Below are 21,147 nucleotides of genomic sequence, written 5' to 3'. Positions count from 1 at the left end.
GTTTGTTGACAAAAAGCATTTTTGGTATTCATCAAAACATTTTTTTTCTCCTGTAGCAGTTTTCTTTAATTCATCATTTTTCATGAATTTTTGTCAACACCTGTCAGAAGTACGTTCTGGCTCTGCATCCTGTTAAAACAGAAACGTGTTTAAACAGTAATCGCCAAGCTTGTATGCAAAATAAACTAACACATTTTACCGATTTACGAAAATCAATTCCATGGAAGACTTCTGCAGACTTTACTGTCCTCTGGAGCTTCTTTTATTTACGCTTTAACCTCCGAAAAACATTTAAAAAAATGGTACGAAACTTGACAAAAAAACACTAGTATAAAAGAGTTTTAAGGACAGTCAACAATGCACAACAGGTTCAAAAATTGGCAAAAAATTTCATTTTCCAAACTGCACGCTTCTTCTGGCTTTTCGGCGCCCTAATAAAAATGGATCAGCGAGCAGTTATAGTTCCGTAAGTTTTTTCATTCTTTCCTTGCTGTCCTTGCTTCATTCCTTTCATTCTATGTGTGTTGCGTCCAAGTGCACGTGAACAAAATACAATACGAATACGAATCTATTCTATTTGAATAAGGGAATAAGAATAAGGTGATTTGAATAAGGTTGGCAACTATAAAAAATAAAATAATTGTCATGTCTAAAACAACTCCAAAAAAGACTGGACAGCAAGCACAGTCCACCTGGATAAGCAAACTTGATGCTGTATTAAACCAAACAAAGGAAAACAGCGAAAAAATGAACGAAATGATGGAAGAGATTCAAATCATTAAAAAAAGTCAGCAATTTCTGTCTGAAAAATATGACTGTATTCTAAAAAAGGTAACAACAAATGAGGAGGAAATTAAAAAAGTAAAAACAGAACATGCTGCACTGAAGAAAGATATTGAAACAATGAAAAAACTACTAAATGAAAGCAAAAATGAACTAAATGCACTGGAACAATACGGAAGAAGGGACTGTCTGGAATTTAAAGGAATTAATTACAACAAAGAAGAAAGTACTGATGATATTGTAATGGCAGTGTGCAAACAAGTTGGTGTAAAAGTCACAAAAGCTGACATAAGTGTGTCACATCGGATTGGGGCAGTTGGAAACGACCGCCGCAAAGATCCACCAACCATCATTGCCAAGTTCACAACAAGAAAAATAAGAGATCAAATATACAGCAACAGAGGAAAACTTAGGCAGGTACGGCAAGACAATAACACTAAAATTTTTATCAATGAAAGCTTAACAAAAATGAACCGGAAGTTGTTCAACTGCTGTCTTCAACACAAAAAATCTGAAAAGTTACAATACATCTGGACAAACAATGGAGTAATTCTCTTAAAAAAAGATGACAACAGTCCAACAATTGCAATTCGGAATGCAGATGATATGGTTCTTCAAAACATTCCATTGAATGAAGCATAGGTCCAAAGGAATGCCACCACCTAACGTATGTATGATAGTGTATTTATATATGTATTATTATTATATTTTTTTTGAATTTCATTTTGTTGTACATACTTTTTTTGGTATCATTTCTCAAATAAGCACTGGAGTTAAAAATGATTAACAACAAGGCAACATACTATGATGTGACGGAATATAATTCTTTACTTTCGACTGTGACTGATAATGATATTGTGCTAATTCACTTCAATGTGAGAAGCTTGTCTAAAAACCATGATATCCTGGTACAGTTTATCAATACCTGTAATTTAAGGCCAGATGTCATTGCAATATCAGAAACCAAACTTAATGAAAAAACCTCCTCAAATGTTGACATATCTGGCTATAATTTTATCCAACACAATTCGGTAACACATGCTGGTGGGGTTGGCCTGTATATAAAGGATTCACTCTCATTCACAATTATCAACACATACTTCATTAAAATGGAAAAATGTGAAAACATATGGATAAATCTGCAGTTACAAGACAAACGATGTGCAACAATAGGAGTAATTTACAGACATCCCAGTTACAACATCTCAGAATTTCATGAAAACTTTGAGAATTGTCTGTTTGCCCTCAACAAAAAAAAATCTGCGTTCTACATTCTTGGTGATTTTAACATTGATCTTAATGCTGATACAACACCATGCAATAAATACAAAGAAATGATAGCATGCTTAAATGTAACAACCTTGATTGATACATATTCCCACATAGCTCCTTCCAATACAAGATCTACAATTGATCATATATACACAAACAATGACACAGAGCACATACCTGGTTTATTACAGTATGACATATCTGACCATCTTCCGATATTTGTGATCGTTAAACACATCCCACATAAAGTATCTACCACACTAAGGAAGTGTAGAACCTACAAACACTTTAACTTGGAGAGCTATTGCAGAGATATTCAGCAAATTCCTGAGAACATTATTCCATTTTCATCTGTTGAAGAAACATTAGACCAAATTATAGCACTTTTACAAGGGATCACAAACAAACATGCACCATACACAACTTTGTCAAAACAAAGTTGTCGTAAACACAATCCGTGGATCACAAAGGCGATCTTAAAATCCATTAACACCAAAAACAAAATGTACAAAAAAACACTTCACACAAACAACACTGGCATTAAAACAACTTATAAAACATATGTAAAAATGCTAAAAAATGTCATAAAAAAATCAAAACAACTTTACTATACAAACATTTTTACAATAAATAAAAACAATCCAAGGAAAACTTGGAAGATAATACAAAATATCACATCCCACAAAAAAACTGAACCCAACAAAATAATCACAGTTGTAAAAAACTCGCAACATATAACAGATCCTAAACTAATTGCTGATGAATTCAACACTTACTTTTCAACAATTGGCAGCAATATGGCAGGGAAAATTCCGTCCACCCCACAATCCCCCACATCATTTCTTCCCCACCCCACTTCAAATTCGTTTTCATTTGTTTCTATGGAAGTCAATGAGGTTTACAATGCTATATTAGCACTAAACGAAAGGAAGGCTCCAGGTCCATATGACATCCCTGTGAAATTACTTAAACTTGCAGCACCATATGTATCTCCTCTGTTATGTACCATATTTAATGAATGTGTTAATTCGGGTATCTATCCAAAATGTCTAAAACTGGCTAAAGTCATTCCGTGTTTCAAAGGGGGGGATTCCCAAGAAATGACCAACTATAGACCTATATCACTTCTACCAACAGTGTCAAAAGTATTTGAAAGATTAATTCACGAAAGGATGTCCAGTTATCTGCAAACATTTAAACTCATCACCAAATTCCAAAATGGCTTCAGACCAAAACACTCCACAAATTTGACCATAGCGGAAATTCATGATAAACTCATTTTCAATTGTGATAATGGTAACATCACCTGTGGAATTTTTTTAGATCTAGCAAAGGCATTCGACACTGTTGATCATTCCATACTGCTACAAAAATTAACTTGTTACGGTTTCAGAGGCCATATACTCGATTTTTTTAAAAGTTACCTCACTGAACGAAAACAGTTCACTCACATTCATCCTAATCACAACTCCAACTGTCAAGTTACAACATGTGGAGTTCCGCAAGGCTCTATTTTAGGTCCTCTGCTCTTCCTGGTATACATCAATGACCTTCCAACAGCATCAAAATTTAGTACAAGATTATTTGCAGATGACACGTTTCTTTGCATGTCAGACAGAAATATTTCTGTGCTTCAAAAAAATGTAAACAATGAATTCGGCAAGGTGGACAACTGGATGCGTGCCAACAAACTGTCATTAAATTACAAAAAAACAAAGTTTATGATATTTCAAAACAACAGACACAAATTTCCTTTCAATTTCCAAATAACGTATGGACAAAAATGTATACAAGAGGTGCAAACAATCAAATACCTTGGAGTGATATTTGACAATAAGTTAAAGTTCAAACCTCACATCCAGCTCATCCGGAAAAAGATAAGTTGCAGCGCAGGCATTCTTGCAAAACTTCGACATTTTATGCAACTCCCAACCCTTCGAGCGGTTTACTACTCATTAGTGCATCCATACCTTTTACATGGATTAATTGCTTGGGGATTTGCCAACCAAACCAACCTGCAACCACTAATAGCTCTTCAGAACCGAATTTTAAAAATTATTACTCACAGTCAATATCGCACCTCACCAACACCTCTGTATAAAAAAACACACATTATAAAATTAAAAGACATTCATTTTACAGAGGTAGTAAAATTTGTATTTCTTTACAAAAACATGCAATTACCTGAGACGTTTCACGAATTTTTAACACCCATACAACGCATACATCAGCATAACACCAGATTGGCGTCCAGAGGTCATTACTTTCTGCATCGCGTTTCCACCAAAAGAGCGCAAAATACCATATCATACGCCAGTTCCAAAATGTGGGACACTCTGCCAAACGCCATAAAACATCATGTCAGCTTGTTCACTTTCAAAAAAAAAGTCAAACGCTTTATTGAAGCCAGATATGTCCCACCTTGAACGTTTGGTAAACTGAATTGGTAATGACATGCAGCTTCGCCCACGTGCTAAACATAAACATGCCTCGCATTGTTTTTCCACTAATTGATCACACCCCAAATTCCAAATTCAGCAATTAAACGCATTTGCCCTCGAGCTTAAATTACTCACATCGTCAGACTCCACAACGATTCGTGCAATTTCTTTCACGCTGTTTGACAGTACTGGTTTCTTTTGTTGCATTGCGATGTTCCTTTTCTGGTACTCCCTTTGTTGTTTATTGCATTTTGTGTTTTTGGCCTTATTACTTCATATATTTTTCTTTCAATGCCAACATTAGCATCACATAGTCCCTTTATTTCTCTCGTCCCCTTTTCCTTCAATTCTTAAATAAACAGAAACGGGTCAAGTGACTCGATGGCCAATGTTTGGCTCTCACTGGCCCGGTCGCGCGCATATTACTTTTGTTTATGTTTATGTATTACTATTTTGTTTATGTGTTACTATTTTGTTTATGCAAATGTTTTAATGCCAAGCGTGACAAATAAAGTATTGATTGATTGATTGATTGATTGTGATTGTGTTTTCATTTTTTCCTTGCTGTGTGATTGTGGAATTATACATTCTAAATTTTACCAGATTAAAAACTGTATGTTATTTTACCAAGCCTACAGATTTAAAAATTTTATATGTTTTTGAACCAACTCAATCGAAGCTCTCATTCGTTTTTATCTTCCATTTTGGGAACGTAAACAACAACAATGACAAATTGACAACAATGGGAAAGTAACTTCGGTTGTGTGACAAAATGCAAATTCTTTTTAAGCTTCTTTCTATACTTTTAAATGAGCAGCAACAATAGGCTCAGGTTTGTGGGATTCCTAGAATATAATTTATAAACTAAACCCGGTTTTGATAGTTGGTGACGTCACCAGTATGTTCTGCGTGGAAGATAAATGCTCAGGGAAAGGCCTCGAACGCACGAAGAATCAATATGGTTTCATGAAATATCGGACTAAACATGTGTCGAAACAAATATGTTTATCGCTCTATCCGTCCTCCGTAGGTCATCGATTTAACCCTACTGCAAAGTGCAAACAGTGCAAAGTTGTAAACAAAACACAATAACTCATTGTGTATTCCACTAAATATAAGAACAGATAAGAATATGTTGAAATTCTTGTTTTAGGTAAAATGTCATCGTTATTTTAATTGTACTTGTTTGTAATGGCTGTAAACATTTCTTCAATATCCCAATTTTGGAGGACTTTTGATTTGGGAGAGCTGCAAAGAAGTCTTGATCAAACTGCAACCGATATTGCTACAAGACAAGATGAGAGTGAAGCCTCAAGAAAAAAACTAATTGAACAATCCAAACTGTTTAAAAAGTCTTCAAATGAGGAAGCCCGCAGATCTGCTGCCCCTTTGTTGAAGAGCTTTCAAACGGAGATTGACTACTTAACCAAACGCAGCAAGTCATGTGAATCAGAGTTTTTGAGTTTGTACAAAAAGCTAATTGAGCTTCCAGATCCTGTTGCTGCACTGGATCAGGCTGAAGGCTATCAGCGTAAAAACCAACGCTTAAATGACATTGAAACTGAAAACCAGAAGTTAAGAGACACCCTAACTGAGTACAATAAGGAATTTGCTGAAGTTAAAAACCAGGAAGTCACCATTAAAAATCTCAAAGAAAAAATCAAGGATCTGGAACGAGACTCTTCCAGCAAAACAAAGAGGGTCATCGAGGAAAAATATGAAGAATTACAGAAACAGTTTGCTGACAAAGAAAAGGCTCTTCAAGATGCCCAAAATGCTGCCGCAGCAAAACTTGTTGAGACAGAACAGCGGGCAGTAACTGTACAATCTGCGCTGGATTCATGTCAATCAGAATTGTTTAACCTTAAGTCTAAATATGATGAAGAGACTGCTGCTAAACAGGCCGAGCTTGACATCATCTTGCAGGATCTTGAGCGTGCCAACCAACAAACTGAGTTTGCCAATAAAGAGCTTGAGGCTTTAAAAGATCAAATCAGTGGTCAACAATTAACAGGTTTTGCATCAAATAAAGAGGAGTCAACTGTGGATCAGACCATTGAACTACTATCAAAGTCCAACCTTGAAAATGAACTGGCTATCAAAGAGAAAGAGGTTTCACAGTTAGTTGAAGACGTACAGCATATGCAAATGAGCATGACAAAACTGCGAGACTCAACTTCATCCAGTATTGCAAAGCTTGAACAAGATCTTCATGGAAAAACCTTGTTGTGTGAAGAGATGGAATCTAAGTTGAAGGGGCAGTCTGACTATTCTGAGATTAAAAAGGAACTCCTCATTCTTAAATCCACTGAGTTTCCAGGAACAACTTCCAGCAAGGAATCAAAGTCAATCGAGATGTTGCTTTTGGAAAAAAATCGAGGGCTTCAAAATGAAAACACAAGTCTGCGTGCAACAAACTCCCAGTTGAAAGAACTTTGTGGAACCCTTGAAACAAAGGTTACTACCCTTGAACATACCACTGTAGAAAAACAAGCTCTAATTGAAAAACTTGAGGTGGACTTGATGCTAATTCAGTCTCCTGCATCAGTTGTAAGATCTGCTGCTGACGGTTCTCCTGCACCAGTGGGAAATATGTCAGGGGATTTGGTCGCAGATGCTGTAAAACATACAACCGGAACAGAAAATAGCAGCAACTCACTTCTTCTGATTGTGTCAAGTCAAAGGGAGCGGTTTAGGGTCCGAAACAATGAGCTGGAAGCAGAAAATTACACACTGCAGCAGACCATACAAAGAATGCAAAATGACGGTGATGCACTGCGAGCTGACAATGTGAAACTCTATGAAAAGATCAAGTACCTTCAGAGTTATCCTACCACTACCAAAGTAGCCATTGAGGATGTTACAGCTAATCGGTACTCTACTCAATATGAAGATAACCTTGATCCATTTACATCCTTTAATCGCAAGGAAAAGCAAAGAAAATACATGAACTTGAGCCCTCCAGAAAAGATTACACTAAGTTTAAGTCGCATGATTTTATCCAGCAAATTGGCAAGAACCATTTTCTTCTTTTACATGCTTTTCATGCATTTCCTGTTGTACATTGTGCTGTACAAATATGCTTACACAGATGACTGCAAGCGTCATCTTGCTGATTTGTGCTTTGAAAAGTTTGGTGCTCAAATGGCCCCTAAACAACAATAGTGAAACTTTCTTGATTTGTATTCTATCTTCTAATTGTTTTTCACTAATGGTTGTGTAGTAATATAAAGATTCCTGTTGTGTCAAGTGATTATGAGTTTGATATCGAAAACAAATTGACACAAACAAAATTTGCCTTACTATTGTATTTAGAAAGGATTGGTGAAATAAATAAAAAAAATGGCTATTGTGCAACTTACCTATACGATTGTACATATGATGTGTAGTTATATATGTGCTCACTTTGTTAAATACATGCAGATATATACACTGATTAGAATGTTTTGAATATATTGGTGCAATACAGCAAATCTGTGTGTGCAAATGTGTCAAAAACACCAGCCACTGGGGGTACTGGACAAACTTAACACTGTTCATGACATGGTTGTCTAGTTGGCTATGACAAAATCTTCATCTAACATTAACTTATAGCCACAAAATTTATTTTGTGTGAAAGGAACTTTTTTTTATTTTGAAAGGTAAATCAAAAGTCTTTTGGTAAATCAGTTTAATAAAGCATGTCAGCAATAACCGTGTCAGAATGTTACACACATTTAGTTTGTCAATTTACGTATTTTTTAATCACCGCACGCACGGACCATATGCATTAAATTCAAGTTTTTCCAGGCAAGGCGTGTATACGACAACAGCGCATTATGTTGTGGGTACTTGAAAACATCAATAAATACTTGAGGACAAACATCGATGTTACCAACAAATACTTTTTGCGAATATAAGCAAGTTTACTGTAAAGCACTGGCAACGTACTCTTTCGTAATAAAGATGTTTCCAATAAAACCCCGATCAAAAATAAAAATTTTACACTCTGGCGTGCAACTTGCTTTGACGTCACAGTTAAAGGCTTTAAAGGAGTTTTGTCAACCGCATCAAAAAGTCATTCTTTTCACGAAAGAAAAGGGCGTTTGTATGGAAAGTACTTTACTTTTAGTACAGATTAAGGCATCTACTATGTACCAAATTAGCTTGCAAGCGACTAAGTGAAGTAAATGTTATTACTTTGCCTTACGCAAAACAACCTCATTAAGGCTTGGTACGTGACTTTAAGTTTGTGGTGTTTGCCTGTTTATACTTTATAGTAAATTAATTAAAGGTTTAGTTCGTGACTCAATATGATTGTAATTCACATTTTTGTTGATGCTTTCTGAAAGTAGACTACCGTAAATTGTTAAACTATAAATGAATATTTGTAAAGTGACAAGATTTTTAAATAACATTGTAGTAAAACATCAATGATGGTTCGACCTTCTCAGTTCTAAAAGTTTTTGATCACTCTATTTCAGAAAGAATTCAACTTACTAAATAGTCTTTTACAGGTTTCTTATATTTTCTTTTTGGCTGTAACAATGACATAAAGATCTGTACTTGTGCATTGCTTGAAGCTCAGGACTATGTGAATATGTCATCTGGGGATGTAAATACACCGAGCCAAAAAACAAGAAGGTTTCCACGGTTCAGGATACGCACAGGCGTTTTTTCAAGGTCTGTAGTCGAAAAAAACAGACTTTGTTTTGCTGTAGTGATTCCCGATCAATGTTTGCTTCACACCAGTGAGACACTATATCAAAAACTTCTTAAGATCTCATTTTTAGTTTACAACTTCTATTACTTTTTGATGGCAAATAAAACCCAAAAAGGAAATGTTTAATGCCCTAACCCAGGGGCGTGCAACATACGGCCCGCAGGCCACAGTCCGGCCTGCCAAGCTATTTAGTGTGGCCCCCACCAACAAACTGATTAAGATAAAAAGTGTAATTCTTATAAGAATTTAGCAAAATTTTACACTAGTTTTGGTAAATCTCCTAAGTTGCTATGCTATATGTAACAAATATAAGCTAAATCAACGTTTTCCAACCGGTGGATCATACAGCAGTTACAGCAAGTAGTAGTCTACTTCACCAAATGTGACATAACTATTCCCTTTGTCTAGTGAACAATTATTTTGTTGCAAAAGCCAGTGTTGCTCTGAAACTCTGTATGTTGTAGAAAATAAATTTATTGGTGCTTTTGAAAGAATTTCAGATTTATTGTGCACATGAAAAAAAGTTATGTGGCCCTCGCTTGACGACCGAAATTGGGTACACATCCCACCGACGAAAATGTTGCGCACACCCGCCCTAACCATACTCAATCATGTTTAAAAATTGTTCATTTTTATCAAAAGTATTTTTTTATAAACAGGAACAAGCGGTGCAGTGCAAAAAGTGACAAGAAAGCAGATGCTGTGAATATTAATTCTGACACTAGTGCCCCATCTACATCTGCCTACAAAAATGAATCGAAAAACACAAAACCTGATGAAAAGCTCTCATTAGGTGTGTAGAAACTTAAGTAGTATCACTACAATAATGCTAGTTGTGGTCACTCCCTTAAAACAGTTTAATTTTTTAATACAGTGATGTGATACTAAAAGTTTTAGTATTGATTTTAGGAGCTTCTGCAGTTGCTGAGACAAAGATAGAAGCCAAAGCAGAATCAAGTGCCAAAAGTACCTCAAGTGTATTAGAATGCCCGCTTTGCCTTGTAACACAGGTTCGTGGTAAAGCTATAATATTGCAGTCACCATTGTTTTCAAATATAGATGATTTAACATAATCAGGAATTCCATTTAATAGCATATTGCATCCCAAACCATAGTGTATCGATTGGAAAAACTTTTGATTAATGTAAATTCTAGGTCATTAAAATATAATTTCGCAATTACCTTAACATTTTACCTAAAATCATTGGAGTATCCCATTGTATAGGACTAATTTAGTTGTATTATCAGTGCATAACAAAAGACTTGTAACTGATTTCATTCATAAAAGTTTTGTCAAAAATGTTTTACCAACTGAGAAAGTTGTTAAAGAGGAAATCAGTTTTAATGATTAATTAGATGACTCAGCAAAATAAACACCAACTTCAGCATATAGTTTAACAGAAGACCCATGTTTGACTTCCTACAACGCTACATGTAAAAAATGTTAACATATACCTATTGTTTTTATATTTCAGTCAATAGAAAACTTTCCCCAACTGAGTACATGCCATCACCGGTCGTGCATGGATTGTCTTCGGCAGTATTTAGCAATCGAGATTTCCGAAAGCAGGTTTGTATGCGTTATTATCATCAAAATATTCCAAAAAACTTAAAAGACTCGCCTTTCGCTGAAAAGGTGCTAAAATAAATTGAACATGGCTCATCTAAATCCTGGTGTTTTAGTTGCACATTGGTGGAAATCATATTAAGTCTTAATTTGTCAGTAAGTGTATGTACCAACTGAGTGAGGTCAACCAGATAGGCCAAGAACATGCTTACAAACATGGTTCCTATTGCTGTCATAGTTGTACAAGTCATCAAGTACATTTCAAAAACGTGTCGACAGACATGAAATTGTTGTTGTAGTTTCCAACAAGTTGTCATTTCTCCTTACGAGGTTCTGTTTACCTGATATTAACTCCTGATTTGTCTAGACTGTTTGGTGCAAACGTGCAATACATTGAAATTTCAGTTTAAAGGACAGAATGCATGTAAATGTTGGATAAAAATATACCCTGTAATAAATTCAAACCATAGTTTTGAAATGGCCGATAAGGTTGGTTGACTATTTGATGACATGTGGTAGCGCATAAGACATTGATACTATGTGGGCTAAGACTGACAGTAACAGTTCCTGTCATTTATACAGGATTCCAAGCAACAGCTGTGTGGTTAAACATAGCAAAACCAAGAATTGGATTTCCTAACAATGTTAAAATTATATTTGAAAGAAAATAAAAAATTAATAAAACAATAGAAAAAATATCTCACTGTTGACAAATGTTGACAATTTCTGAATGGCAAATAATGTGCTGATTGGTTTTAAGTCGTATTTTTTTTCCCACAGGGTAAATTTAATGTGTCCAGAGTGTCAGGAACGACTACATCCTGTTGATATGAAGTCTATACTTGACACAAATCCTCAGTTGATGCAGAAATGGGAAGAGTTTACGCTGCGACGATTTCTCTCAATTGATCCTGACTGCAGATGGTGTCCAGCACCTGATTGTGGGTAAGAATCATGGTTCACAATTTTGACAGACAAACACAATTTTTTTGTATGTTTTTTGACATATTTTTAAGTCTAGTACATGCTTTATACTGTTGACATAAAGTTGTTTTTCCTAAAACAGTTGTTGTATGACAAGATGTACAAAAATCATGTTTCACAATTTTGACATGAAAACCTGAATTTTTTTTTTACGTTTTTGGACATATTTTTCAGTCTATTACATGTTTTATTACGTTGACATAAAGTTGTTTTACCTGAAACAGTTGTTGTATAACAAGATATACAAATTTTGTTTCTGATTGTTGGTAAGAATCATGGTTCACAATTTTGACACAAAAACATGTTTTTTTTAATGTTTTTTTAGCGCATTTTCAAGTCTAGTACATGGTTTATAAGGTTGAGATAAAGTTGTTTTGCTTATAATAATTGCATCTTATTCTTCTGAAACAGTTTGGTAAAAAGATGTCCAAATTTTGTGTCAATTCATTTTTGTTAGTTATGTAAGACTATTGTTCTGTGCAATTTTTCTCACTACCTTTGTGTGGTTTTTTCCAGTTATTGATTACAATGTTTAATTGCGCCTTGCGTGAAGTCTAAAAGCTGTGGTTAAAAGGCTGTTGGCATTTTAAGCTTAGTGGGTTGCTCATCTTAAGGATTTTTTGGGCATTGTGTGTCTGTGACAATTAAAAGGAAGTTACTGACTGACTGGAAACAATTGAACTAAACCCATGACAAAATGATGCAATACTGATTTCATACACAGGTGGCTGGCTGCCATATGAAAGCAATTATACAGCATGTGTATCTGTAATTGATCAACGTTAATGAAAAGTACTTGCCTATTTGGGACAAAGTGACTTAAAATGTCCACAAACAAAGTTAACTGTCAAATGTCTTTAGTTTACCAAGTGCATAGGACTTTTTGGTTTTAGTTCCTTATTTTGATTGAAATTTAATATAGTTTCGCTTAATACAGTGTTCATATGATTTGTTGAGGCCACAAACTTACAGGCATTTTATGATTTGCATTTAGGTTTGCCGTAATTGCCAGTGGTTGTGCCAGCTGCCCACGTCTCAAGTGCCAGAGAGATGGCTGCGAAACGGAGTTCTGTTACCACTGCCGACAGGTGAGCATTAGATGTTTTTACAAAAAAATGTGCAAATTCAAATGGGTATCAAAGAAGCTGTTCTAAACTCTTTGAAAAAATGACAGTATGAATAAAGACAATATCATTTTCCAAGGAATAGTGTTTAAATACCTTTAGGATGAAGTGACTAATTAAGACACTAATTTCAAAGTTTTGTGGTGTTTAGTTATGGGCTTGGATAAACGAATGATTTTTGTACCAACAGTTGTATTTAATATGCATTTCCATTATTACACCATAGTGACAACTCATGATGAATTTATTGTGTTTGTATAAAGCAAGTGATATTTACATACATTAGGAAACAATAATATCCGAATTACATCATCAATAAATTGCTTAAAGAGGAACTAGTTAATGTGCATTGGGCTAGTTCCCAGAATTGAATGTCAGACTTATACAGTTTAATTTGAATCACCAGGAATGGCATCCAGACCAGACCTGTGACGCCGCCCACTTACAAAGAAGAAAACAACTTCGAATACGAAATAACTCAGTTGCGTACAGCCAAGGTTCCAACTTTCACGGTAAGATTTAGGTCTCTACATCCTCTGCTGCAGTTTTTAACGTATATTTACAGCAATATCTTTCTTGAAGACACATTTCTTATAAAGTGACAAAGACGTTTTAATGTCAATAAATTATCAGCCATTTGTACTCTCCGTTGGTACTAGTTTGTAGCCGCACATTCTTGATATGTCTGTTTTTGTTGTGGGTTTGGTGCTTTTATTCCTTAATACAAAATTTTTTTTTCAAGATATACTATTATCTTGATGAAGGCATCTTTTATGGGTCATTGAAACATTATTTATAAGAAAACTGCTGGAAGAGCAATACTGGTTTATATATCATGCCTAGCAGCAACGGCTTATTTACATTACAACAATGTTTCTGTTTTTTTAACAGTGCTTGTCTACTTTAGTTTTGTTCTGCTTTGTTTTTTTATGATTCATAAATGAATTGTTTATTTTCTAGATGAAATAAAGCCTTGTCCAAAATGTGGAGCGCTCATTGTGAAAATGAATGATGGATCATGTAACCACATGACTTGCACTGTTTGCGATGCCGAGTTTTGCTGGCTGTGTTTGCAAGAAATAACAGATCTACATTATTTAAGGTAATATGAAAAGAATAAAGTAGTTATAAGGGTTTCACTGTGCAAAATTTGTCTGTCAAAATATGTTCACACAATGGCATAGTTTTTTTTTGTGTGTACACATTTACATACTTGCATGTGTAGATCTGTAATAAATAACATTTATGAGATCACATTATTTGGATGGTGGTAATGCAAGGAAATGTGTATTATTGATAAATAATGCTCAGTTTGTTTCTCAACTATGATTAATTTATCCCTGTTCAATTTTACCTTTATACAACCATGTTCTTTGCTTTTCCTTTGTGGATTCTTGTGCCAAAGCAGTTCCATGGTGAACGCGGCACTCAATATGCATAAGTACCTCAAATAATTGCCCTTGCTATTGATTTTGCTTGCCTTGTGCAGCAGGTGAGCTTAACATGCGTAAATCCAACCAATCCAATTCAAAGATTCCTTTTTAGTCATAAGCATGTATTTTGATTTTCACATGCCTTTGGTTTGTGGCCTTTAAAGATTATGACAAAAAGTCAGGTAAAATGTCACCTCCAGGGCAAAGCTTTGTGCTATTGTTGATGTTTCTGATATCAAGTTACCATTTTCTTCGTATCGAAAATCTCTTGACGCAAGACAGAAACTTCTTTATTCATAATGTGTTGTTGCCCAACGCTTTGCTGTTGTCATATTTCAGTGGATAATAATCGAAAACAATCTGTGGTTGTTAAAATCAAAATAAAAGCCCAAAGCAGTGTTTTTTGGTACACCTTAATGACAGGCATAGTGTTCATATCTATTCATTAACATTTTTTTAAATAAATGCTTAGTTTGGTCATGTTGATAAAATATAGGTGACTATGTATAAAAACACATAAATAAATGTTTGGTGAATTCCAAGAAAAATGAAACTTGGTGAATAAACTAATGTTCAAATAAACATAACAGGCACAATTCAAATTGTTGCGGCATGTATATTACTTGGAACAGGGCTAAAATTCGCGTCAGAGATGACCTGGGCGTGGGGTTACTCATTGACCACATCATAACATAATTGCACCCCGACATACTTTGTCATATCACTGATCAAAATGCTATTTGAGTCACACTCTGAACACTGTGTAAGCCCATATACTCTGGCCTGTGTCTCCTTGGAATCTTAATCCTTTTTATTGACCTTACCTTGGCCTTGTTAATGCTGTGAATGACAGATCATAAATAATGCAGTAGATGTAAGGCAATATATGCAAGTTTTTTTGTTATGTAACACTGTATTTAAGTTAGATTATTTGATAAAAAATTAAAGTTTAACAGTTTTTGACTGATTTCAAGCTTTTGATTCGTTCAAAAGGCAATGACAATTGTTTAACATGATTTTAGACACATTGTTTTGGTTGTGTGTTCACCCAAAAAAAATACGTTTACTGGATTTTATATCCTTAGGAAAAAGTTTTTTCTGACATCCTAACAATGATGGCATTGCATTTTTTAACAGTTTTGTTGATTTGGGGTGATAGTGGGAACCTTAATGTTAGCTAGCCTTAATGTTAGCTAAAATCATTAAATTATCTTGTGTTGCTATTGTTGTTTTCAGATATTTTTGTGGTTCAATAGCCAATGTAGCTCATGACTTTCTTATTTTTTTACTTTTTTGGTTTTAGCAATCACGTTTAAAATACTTACATTGCAATAACATAAGCATGTTCTGTACTTCTGTATTTAAGTTACAAACATAGCCTAATCATATTTTTGTTTGTTTTTCAGTCCATCAGGATGTACTTTCTGGGGTAAAAAACCTTGGAGTAGAAAGAAAAAAATACTCTGGCAACTGGGCTTGCTTATCGGTGCCCCACTGGGTATTGGTCTTGTTGCTGGTATCGCCGTCCCTGCCATCATTGTTGGCTTGCCTGTTTGGGTTGCCAGAAGAGTGAGTGATTATAAAATCAATAATATTTTTCAATGAAACAAATGTGTTTTTTGAACTCAAGGATGATATTTTTATCAACAAAAATTGTCCTTGATAAATGAAATCACTGATTCATGTTTTTCCAGATTATGGCCCAGTTTGAAAACAAGGAGAATGTTTCAAAATACAAGAGAAACTTGCTAGTTGCCACTTGTGTTGCTGGATCTGTCATACTTTCACCGGCTCTTGCCGCTTTAGCTGTTGGTGAGTGACAGTTTCTATCCAATATTGTGTATGTTTTTGTCAGTACAGTATACCAATACAAGTCAACAATTAACTCCAAAGTAATACCAAACTAATGTTATGTTTTCTTGTTGTTTGGCACACAGTATTATCAATTATTTTCTGTGATAATGCATGATATGATAAAGCAACACGTTTTTTCATAGTGCGCATTATAGTTGAACTACTTTCCCATTTGGTAAAAGAAAAACACGGTTCCAAATTGCAGGCAAAGGTGTTTTATTTTGTTTTTACTTAATGCCACCAACAGTGTTTAAAGGAAATGAGACACTGAATAGATATGTAATGTTTAATTGTTTTCATACTGACAATTTCAAAAACTGTTGCCATTTGTCAAAGTGTTCGAAAATAAGGTGTTGCTTATATCCTTGGGACTGCTATCTATATTCTGAAGTTTAAGAGCACATATGTGTATAGTGTTCCTATGTCCCACTTTCTATCAATTCTGATACTATCTCAAGTAAACCTCTTATTTTTAGGTGTTGGTGTCCCTGTGATGCTGCTCTACGTGTACGGAGTCGTGCCTTTCTCATTATGTCGTACCGGGAGTTACGGAATTACCTCACGTAATCCGAACGGCAGCAACTCTGCCCTTTCTATGCTTCCCATGGGTCTTAGACTTGATCTAGGTGGTACGTCTGGTCAACCAGGTTCCTCCACAGCTGAGGATACTGGCAATTTTCACAGTGGCAATGGCTCAATCAACAGTAAGTGTTGTGTATAGCATATGCATTTGTGAAGGATGGATGGATTTAGCTGATAATTAAGAATAAACATTAGATTAGAATTATCGCCTAAGCTAATACCACAATACTTGATAGCATCACTCTATTGCACTGGTACAATCTGTTCAACAAAAGAATGAATAAGGAGAATAAAAAAAAATACACTCCTAAGTTTCTACCTCTTAACTGGCTGGTAAACATGCAACTGTACTGTGATAGTAACATTTCATAGTCATAAAAAGAACATATGGTTGCTAGTTACTAGTTTATTGTTTTGTCACATATGTGTGGAATGTGATGTAACAATAGTCTGAGCCCGTTTGGCTAAGTATCAGGCAAGTTATATTAATGTTTGACCAAGCAGGGCACACGTTTGGCCCATCTTTAATTTTTAGCACCATTTATGTGAAATGTGACATTTCTTTACATTATCACATGTTTTTACAGCCCGACTGGGTCCTATTAACCCAAGTATTGGCGAAGCAAGTGTTGGTGGGATGACGATGGGCAGTTTTAATATGTCGCGCGGCAGTAACATGGATAAGGTGGGAAGAATAGACCCAGATGGCGCCAGTACAATCGCTATTGCAGGTACAAAATTCTATAAAAAGATTGTCTAAAAATAGACATAAACATATTGATTTTTACATACTGTAGAAGGCTTGGTTTGTATATCTACAGAATTGTTTTTGTGCGGCCTTTATGCAGGTTTTAAATGTCATTTGGCTGTGTTACTTTTTTTCTTGTATGCATTTCTGTAGCTTCGATGTAAACTCACACTACAAGATTATGTATTGCATTAGTTTGTATTGTGGTACCAACTCAATATCTGTTGTATTTCACAGGCACAAGTATTACAGGAAGTTTATCAGGAATCAGTGGAGCAGGAGCCCTTGGATCAAACAAGTCAGTAAAAATTCAAAAACTTTCAAATGCCAACAAGCTAGGCTTTACAGAAAACTAAAAAATGCTCTTTTAAACAAAACCAAAGTGATATCTCAATTATACACTGCTTAAACATGTAAACATAGTGAAATTGTGCATATGGGTATGGCATACATCTTAGTGCAGATGTGCTCTATATACACAAGTCCTCTGGCAGCTATGTTTTTAATTAAATTAGGTTTTAAGTTTGTGCATAGTTCCCCCATCAAAACCTATGCTGCACAACAAATAAAATTCAATTTCAAGCAGACTAATCTAATGTAACTCCGAGTGAACCCCAATGTACGCAGAGAGCTTTGTTTGTACGTCCAGATATATGCATGTACAATATATTGAACCTTGTAACTAGATATGTCTTTTTCACTGCAAAGTTATTTTCTGGCTGGTCTAATAACTTTAGTTGCTTTTTCAGAGTTGAAGTTCACCACAGTACAAAGGACGTTGATCAACAATCTACACATACACAGATATCTGTGGGTTCTGCACCAAATATTACATCTGTACAGGTAAGTCTGTTTGTGTCTTTCACATTCATCCATTAGTCTGTACTGTACATTGCATCAAAACAATCGTACACGGAACAGGACAACAGATAACTGGACACAAAATTGATTGAACCAAACTACAGTTTTGTGTTTAGTAGAAAAATGTGCATCCTACATTAGTGCTTGAACTATAATGATGTAATAATACAGTTGTTTCATTGTAAGTCTTAAAGATAATTTTTCTTTTTACTCAGGTCCACATGCATGACAATGTGTCAGAACACAGCGTCACAAGTGCTCCGATAAATTCTTACGTCCCTCCAGGAAGCGCCATAAAAAAATCCTATTCTGCAAAATCGCTCGGATCAAAACGGAAAACTAAACCAATTAAACGTAAGTTATTGTTCTGGATGTATGCAGTTAGTACAGGAAACATCTGTCAGTACAGCTGTTTCTGTTTATCTGTACAAGGGTCACAAACATAAATGCTTCATTTTACAAGGTTGCAGAGACTCATATTTGCTGCCCTTTGTTATTAACTTAAATAAAAACATAACTGCCCAGAACTTAAGACTAATAACCACATCTTAACAACTGTTGGGGTAGCAGGTGTGCATAATATCAAACAAACTGTGTAAATATAAATATTACAGTATGCCAGGCTCATTGAAGTCGCAAGATTTTTCTAGCCTATGCTTTGCCATTTGGTGGTGAATATCTGATTCGGTATGGTGCCTTCAATTGGCCTGGCGTACTGTGATTTATATATGAGTGTGCTGTGATCGCTGGTCTGCATAGAAGCTTCAGGGCCAATCCCAGTTATGAATTTATGTTCATCTTAAATATAAATATGATAAAAGCATCATAAAACTGTCAAAACGCTGGCCACTGCAAAAAATCTCTTAGCAGATACAGAAACTGTGTTTGCCATCCTAGGTTCATCTGCTTCTGCAAAAGTCCCAGGTTTAAAGAAGACGAGCATTGATGAGCCACACGGCTTGCCTGTAGTTGACGATATGTCTCCTCATCACACCAGCGATATTTCCACAGCACCTAAGATGGGCACCGTAGATGAGAACGCCTCAGCGTCAATAACCATTGTGAATGAATGCGAAAACATCACTGATGCTGTAAGTAAACTACTTAAAATTTAAATCTGTTTAGCAAACAAGACTGCAAGTGTTAGTTGTTCACAAACAATTGCCTTCTTTGGTTACTTGTGACGTAATTTACAAGCATTTCTCGTAAGATGAGAATAACTATACAATTTAACAGTCGCATGACCACATTTTAAATAGGATTGTAGAAAGACCATATCTTGGCGCACCTATAAAAATGATTTAAACCCCTGATTTAGTGCATGATAAATAACATCCCAAGATTTTTGCTGAGATATGTATTTCATTTTTTAAACTGGTAAAAAACAGTGCATAAACAACAATTGAAAGGTCATGTCAAAACAGATGAAAATTATTTGCTCATTTGTTTTCAGACTCCCGAAATGAAGTCATCCCCAAACTCTTTGGAGGATGCAACTTGCGATGCGAGCAGCTGCAGCAGTAACAATCCTCTTTTGTCTTCCCCGACCATTTCAATTGAAACGACATTATCTTCTGATGTGACAGAAGTCATAGTTTAAATTTTCTTGAATTGTTTTCTGCCAAAGTTACGAAGGGTGAATCTAATTTGTATCTTAACCGACCACGGGCAATATCTTGCCTTAGCAAAAAAGTGGGGTATGTCATTTTATTGTACAAAGTTATAACAGACACCTCAAACAACCATCTATATTAACACAGAAATCTTTTCTCTGTACAATCAAATAACATCCCAACACTATGTCTAAACCAGTAAGCCCCTACTAAAACTGATTTTCACAGCAGCGCTACCATTGATGCAGAAAGTTTTGTTTGTGCAGATTTTCCGTAGCGTGGTGGCATGCAAATGTAGGAAATATTTTGCGTTTCTGATTCTGTACTAATTTATGCTCTATTGGTTTACGAAAATTCATTGGTCTGTTTTGTTGTGTGGGTTTCTATTGCTTGTAAACAGCTTTATCTTGCTTCTTTGTGTAATGAAGGGCCTGTTTGGCACCTGCAAAAGGCATTCAAAAATGCAGTAATTACGAAATGCCCTGATTTGACGTAGATTACATTTTGACCATAGAATTTATGAACTAAAAACGACATGCTAGGATAAACAGCTGTAAATTCTACATATACAGCATTTTGGTAGAGTTTCTTTTATCAGCATCAACAAATAAAAGTAACATATTCAGTGTCCTAGTTCAAAACTCGATTGAAATTAACTTACTGAGATATGAGTTCACCTTTGGTGCTTTTGTTTGAGTGTTGGCATTTCCTATGTATTCTCCATTATAACATATTGCGCAGCTGTTTGAAAGCATCTAGGTGAAAATCTCATTTGCTTATTGTCCTTGTTATTTTTCTGCTTTTTAAATCAGAATTTCTCTTAACCGTTTGATTGGAAAATGCCCCCTTGACGAGAAAGCCAAGTTTTCTGTGAATGAACTACAACTGTTTTTGAATCTTATTTTGGGCAAATCAAAATACTATGTGCCCTGCCAGACTCACTTTGTCGTTGGAGACTTGCACAAGAAAGTTTCCCCAGTGACATGCAATGCAAACCTTTGAGATTTATTTTTGTGTTCAGTAGATTTAGTGGTTTGTTTGTTTGTTTTTTATTTTGTCAACAGCTTTCATTTTGCTTACGAACCTTGTAAAGGTCCCTTGTATGCGACGATTAAATACCTGCTTGAAAAATGTCTACTTCAAAACAGTTGGAGCAGTTAGAAAGGACATTACATGTCAAACC

The 21,147-nt window shown here is 35.2% G+C and overlaps 3 protein-coding genes across 3 annotated transcripts; all 3 read left to right on the top strand.

Annotated features, from left to right (window-relative positions):
• The first annotated feature begins 531 nt into the window (after positions 1–531).
• Positions 532–4,918, top strand: LOC145238529 (uncharacterized). Its single transcript, XM_080101723.1, has one exon. The coding sequence runs from the start codon at positions 646–648 to the stop codon at positions 1,423–1,425; it is 780 nt and encodes a 259-aa protein (XP_079957849.1). The 5' UTR covers positions 532–645; the 3' UTR covers positions 1,426–4,918.
• A 432-nt stretch (positions 4,919–5,350) lies between these two features.
• On the top strand, positions 5,351–7,932 carry LOC145238525 (protein CASP-like). Its single transcript, XM_080101719.1, has one exon. The coding sequence runs from the start codon at positions 5,688–5,690 to the stop codon at positions 7,659–7,661; it is 1,974 nt and encodes a 657-aa protein (XP_079957845.1). The 5' UTR covers positions 5,351–5,687; the 3' UTR covers positions 7,662–7,932.
• A 1,030-nt stretch (positions 7,933–8,962) lies between these two features.
• On the top strand, positions 8,963–21,112 carry LOC145237620 (E3 ubiquitin-protein ligase RNF19A-like). The gene is made up of 17 exons (XM_080100557.1): positions 8,963–9,158; positions 9,858–9,991; positions 10,108–10,208; positions 10,674–10,768; positions 11,546–11,710; positions 12,744–12,837; positions 13,280–13,385; positions 13,834–13,975; positions 15,713–15,875; positions 16,001–16,118; positions 16,637–16,864; positions 17,330–17,473; positions 17,728–17,788; positions 18,240–18,333; positions 18,567–18,705; positions 19,249–19,442; positions 19,805–21,112. The coding sequence occupies exons 1-17, from the start codon at positions 9,076–9,078 to the stop codon at positions 19,949–19,951; spliced, it is 2,208 nt and encodes a 735-aa protein (XP_079956683.1). The 5' UTR covers positions 8,963–9,075; the 3' UTR covers positions 19,952–21,112.
• The last annotated feature ends 35 nt before the right edge of the window (positions 21,113–21,147 follow it).

The sequence above is a fragment of the Phallusia mammillata genome, chromosome 7 (assembly GCF_965637545.1).
Source record: "Phallusia mammillata chromosome 7, kaPhaMamm4.hap1.1, whole genome shotgun sequence".
NCBI lineage: Eukaryota > Metazoa > Chordata > Ascidiacea > Phlebobranchia > Ascidiidae > Phallusia > Phallusia mammillata.
The sequence above is the reverse complement of the archived record's forward strand: the minus strand, read 5'-3'. Positions and strand labels throughout refer to the sequence as shown.

Excerpts from the sequence above, each read along its gene's own strand:
- LOC145238529 (XM_080101723.1), top strand. The coding sequence starts at position 646 with ATGTCTAAAACAACTCCAAAAAAGACTGGACAGCAAGCACAGTCCACC.
- LOC145238525 (XM_080101719.1), top strand. The coding sequence starts at position 5,688 with ATGGCTGTAAACATTTCTTCAATATCCCAATTTTGGAGGACTTTTGAT.
- LOC145237620 (XM_080100557.1), top strand. The coding sequence starts at position 9,076 with ATGTCATCTGGGGATGTAAATACACCGAGCCAAAAAACAAGAAGGTTT. Across the intron at positions 15,876-16,000 it reads CTGTTTGGGTTGCCAGAAGA|ATTATGGCCCAGTTTGAAAA; the intron begins GTGAGTGATTAT and ends ATGTTTTTCCAG. Across the intron at positions 17,474-17,727 it reads CAGTACAATCGCTATTGCAG|GCACAAGTATTACAGGAAGT; the intron begins GTACAAAATTCT and ends TGTATTTCACAG.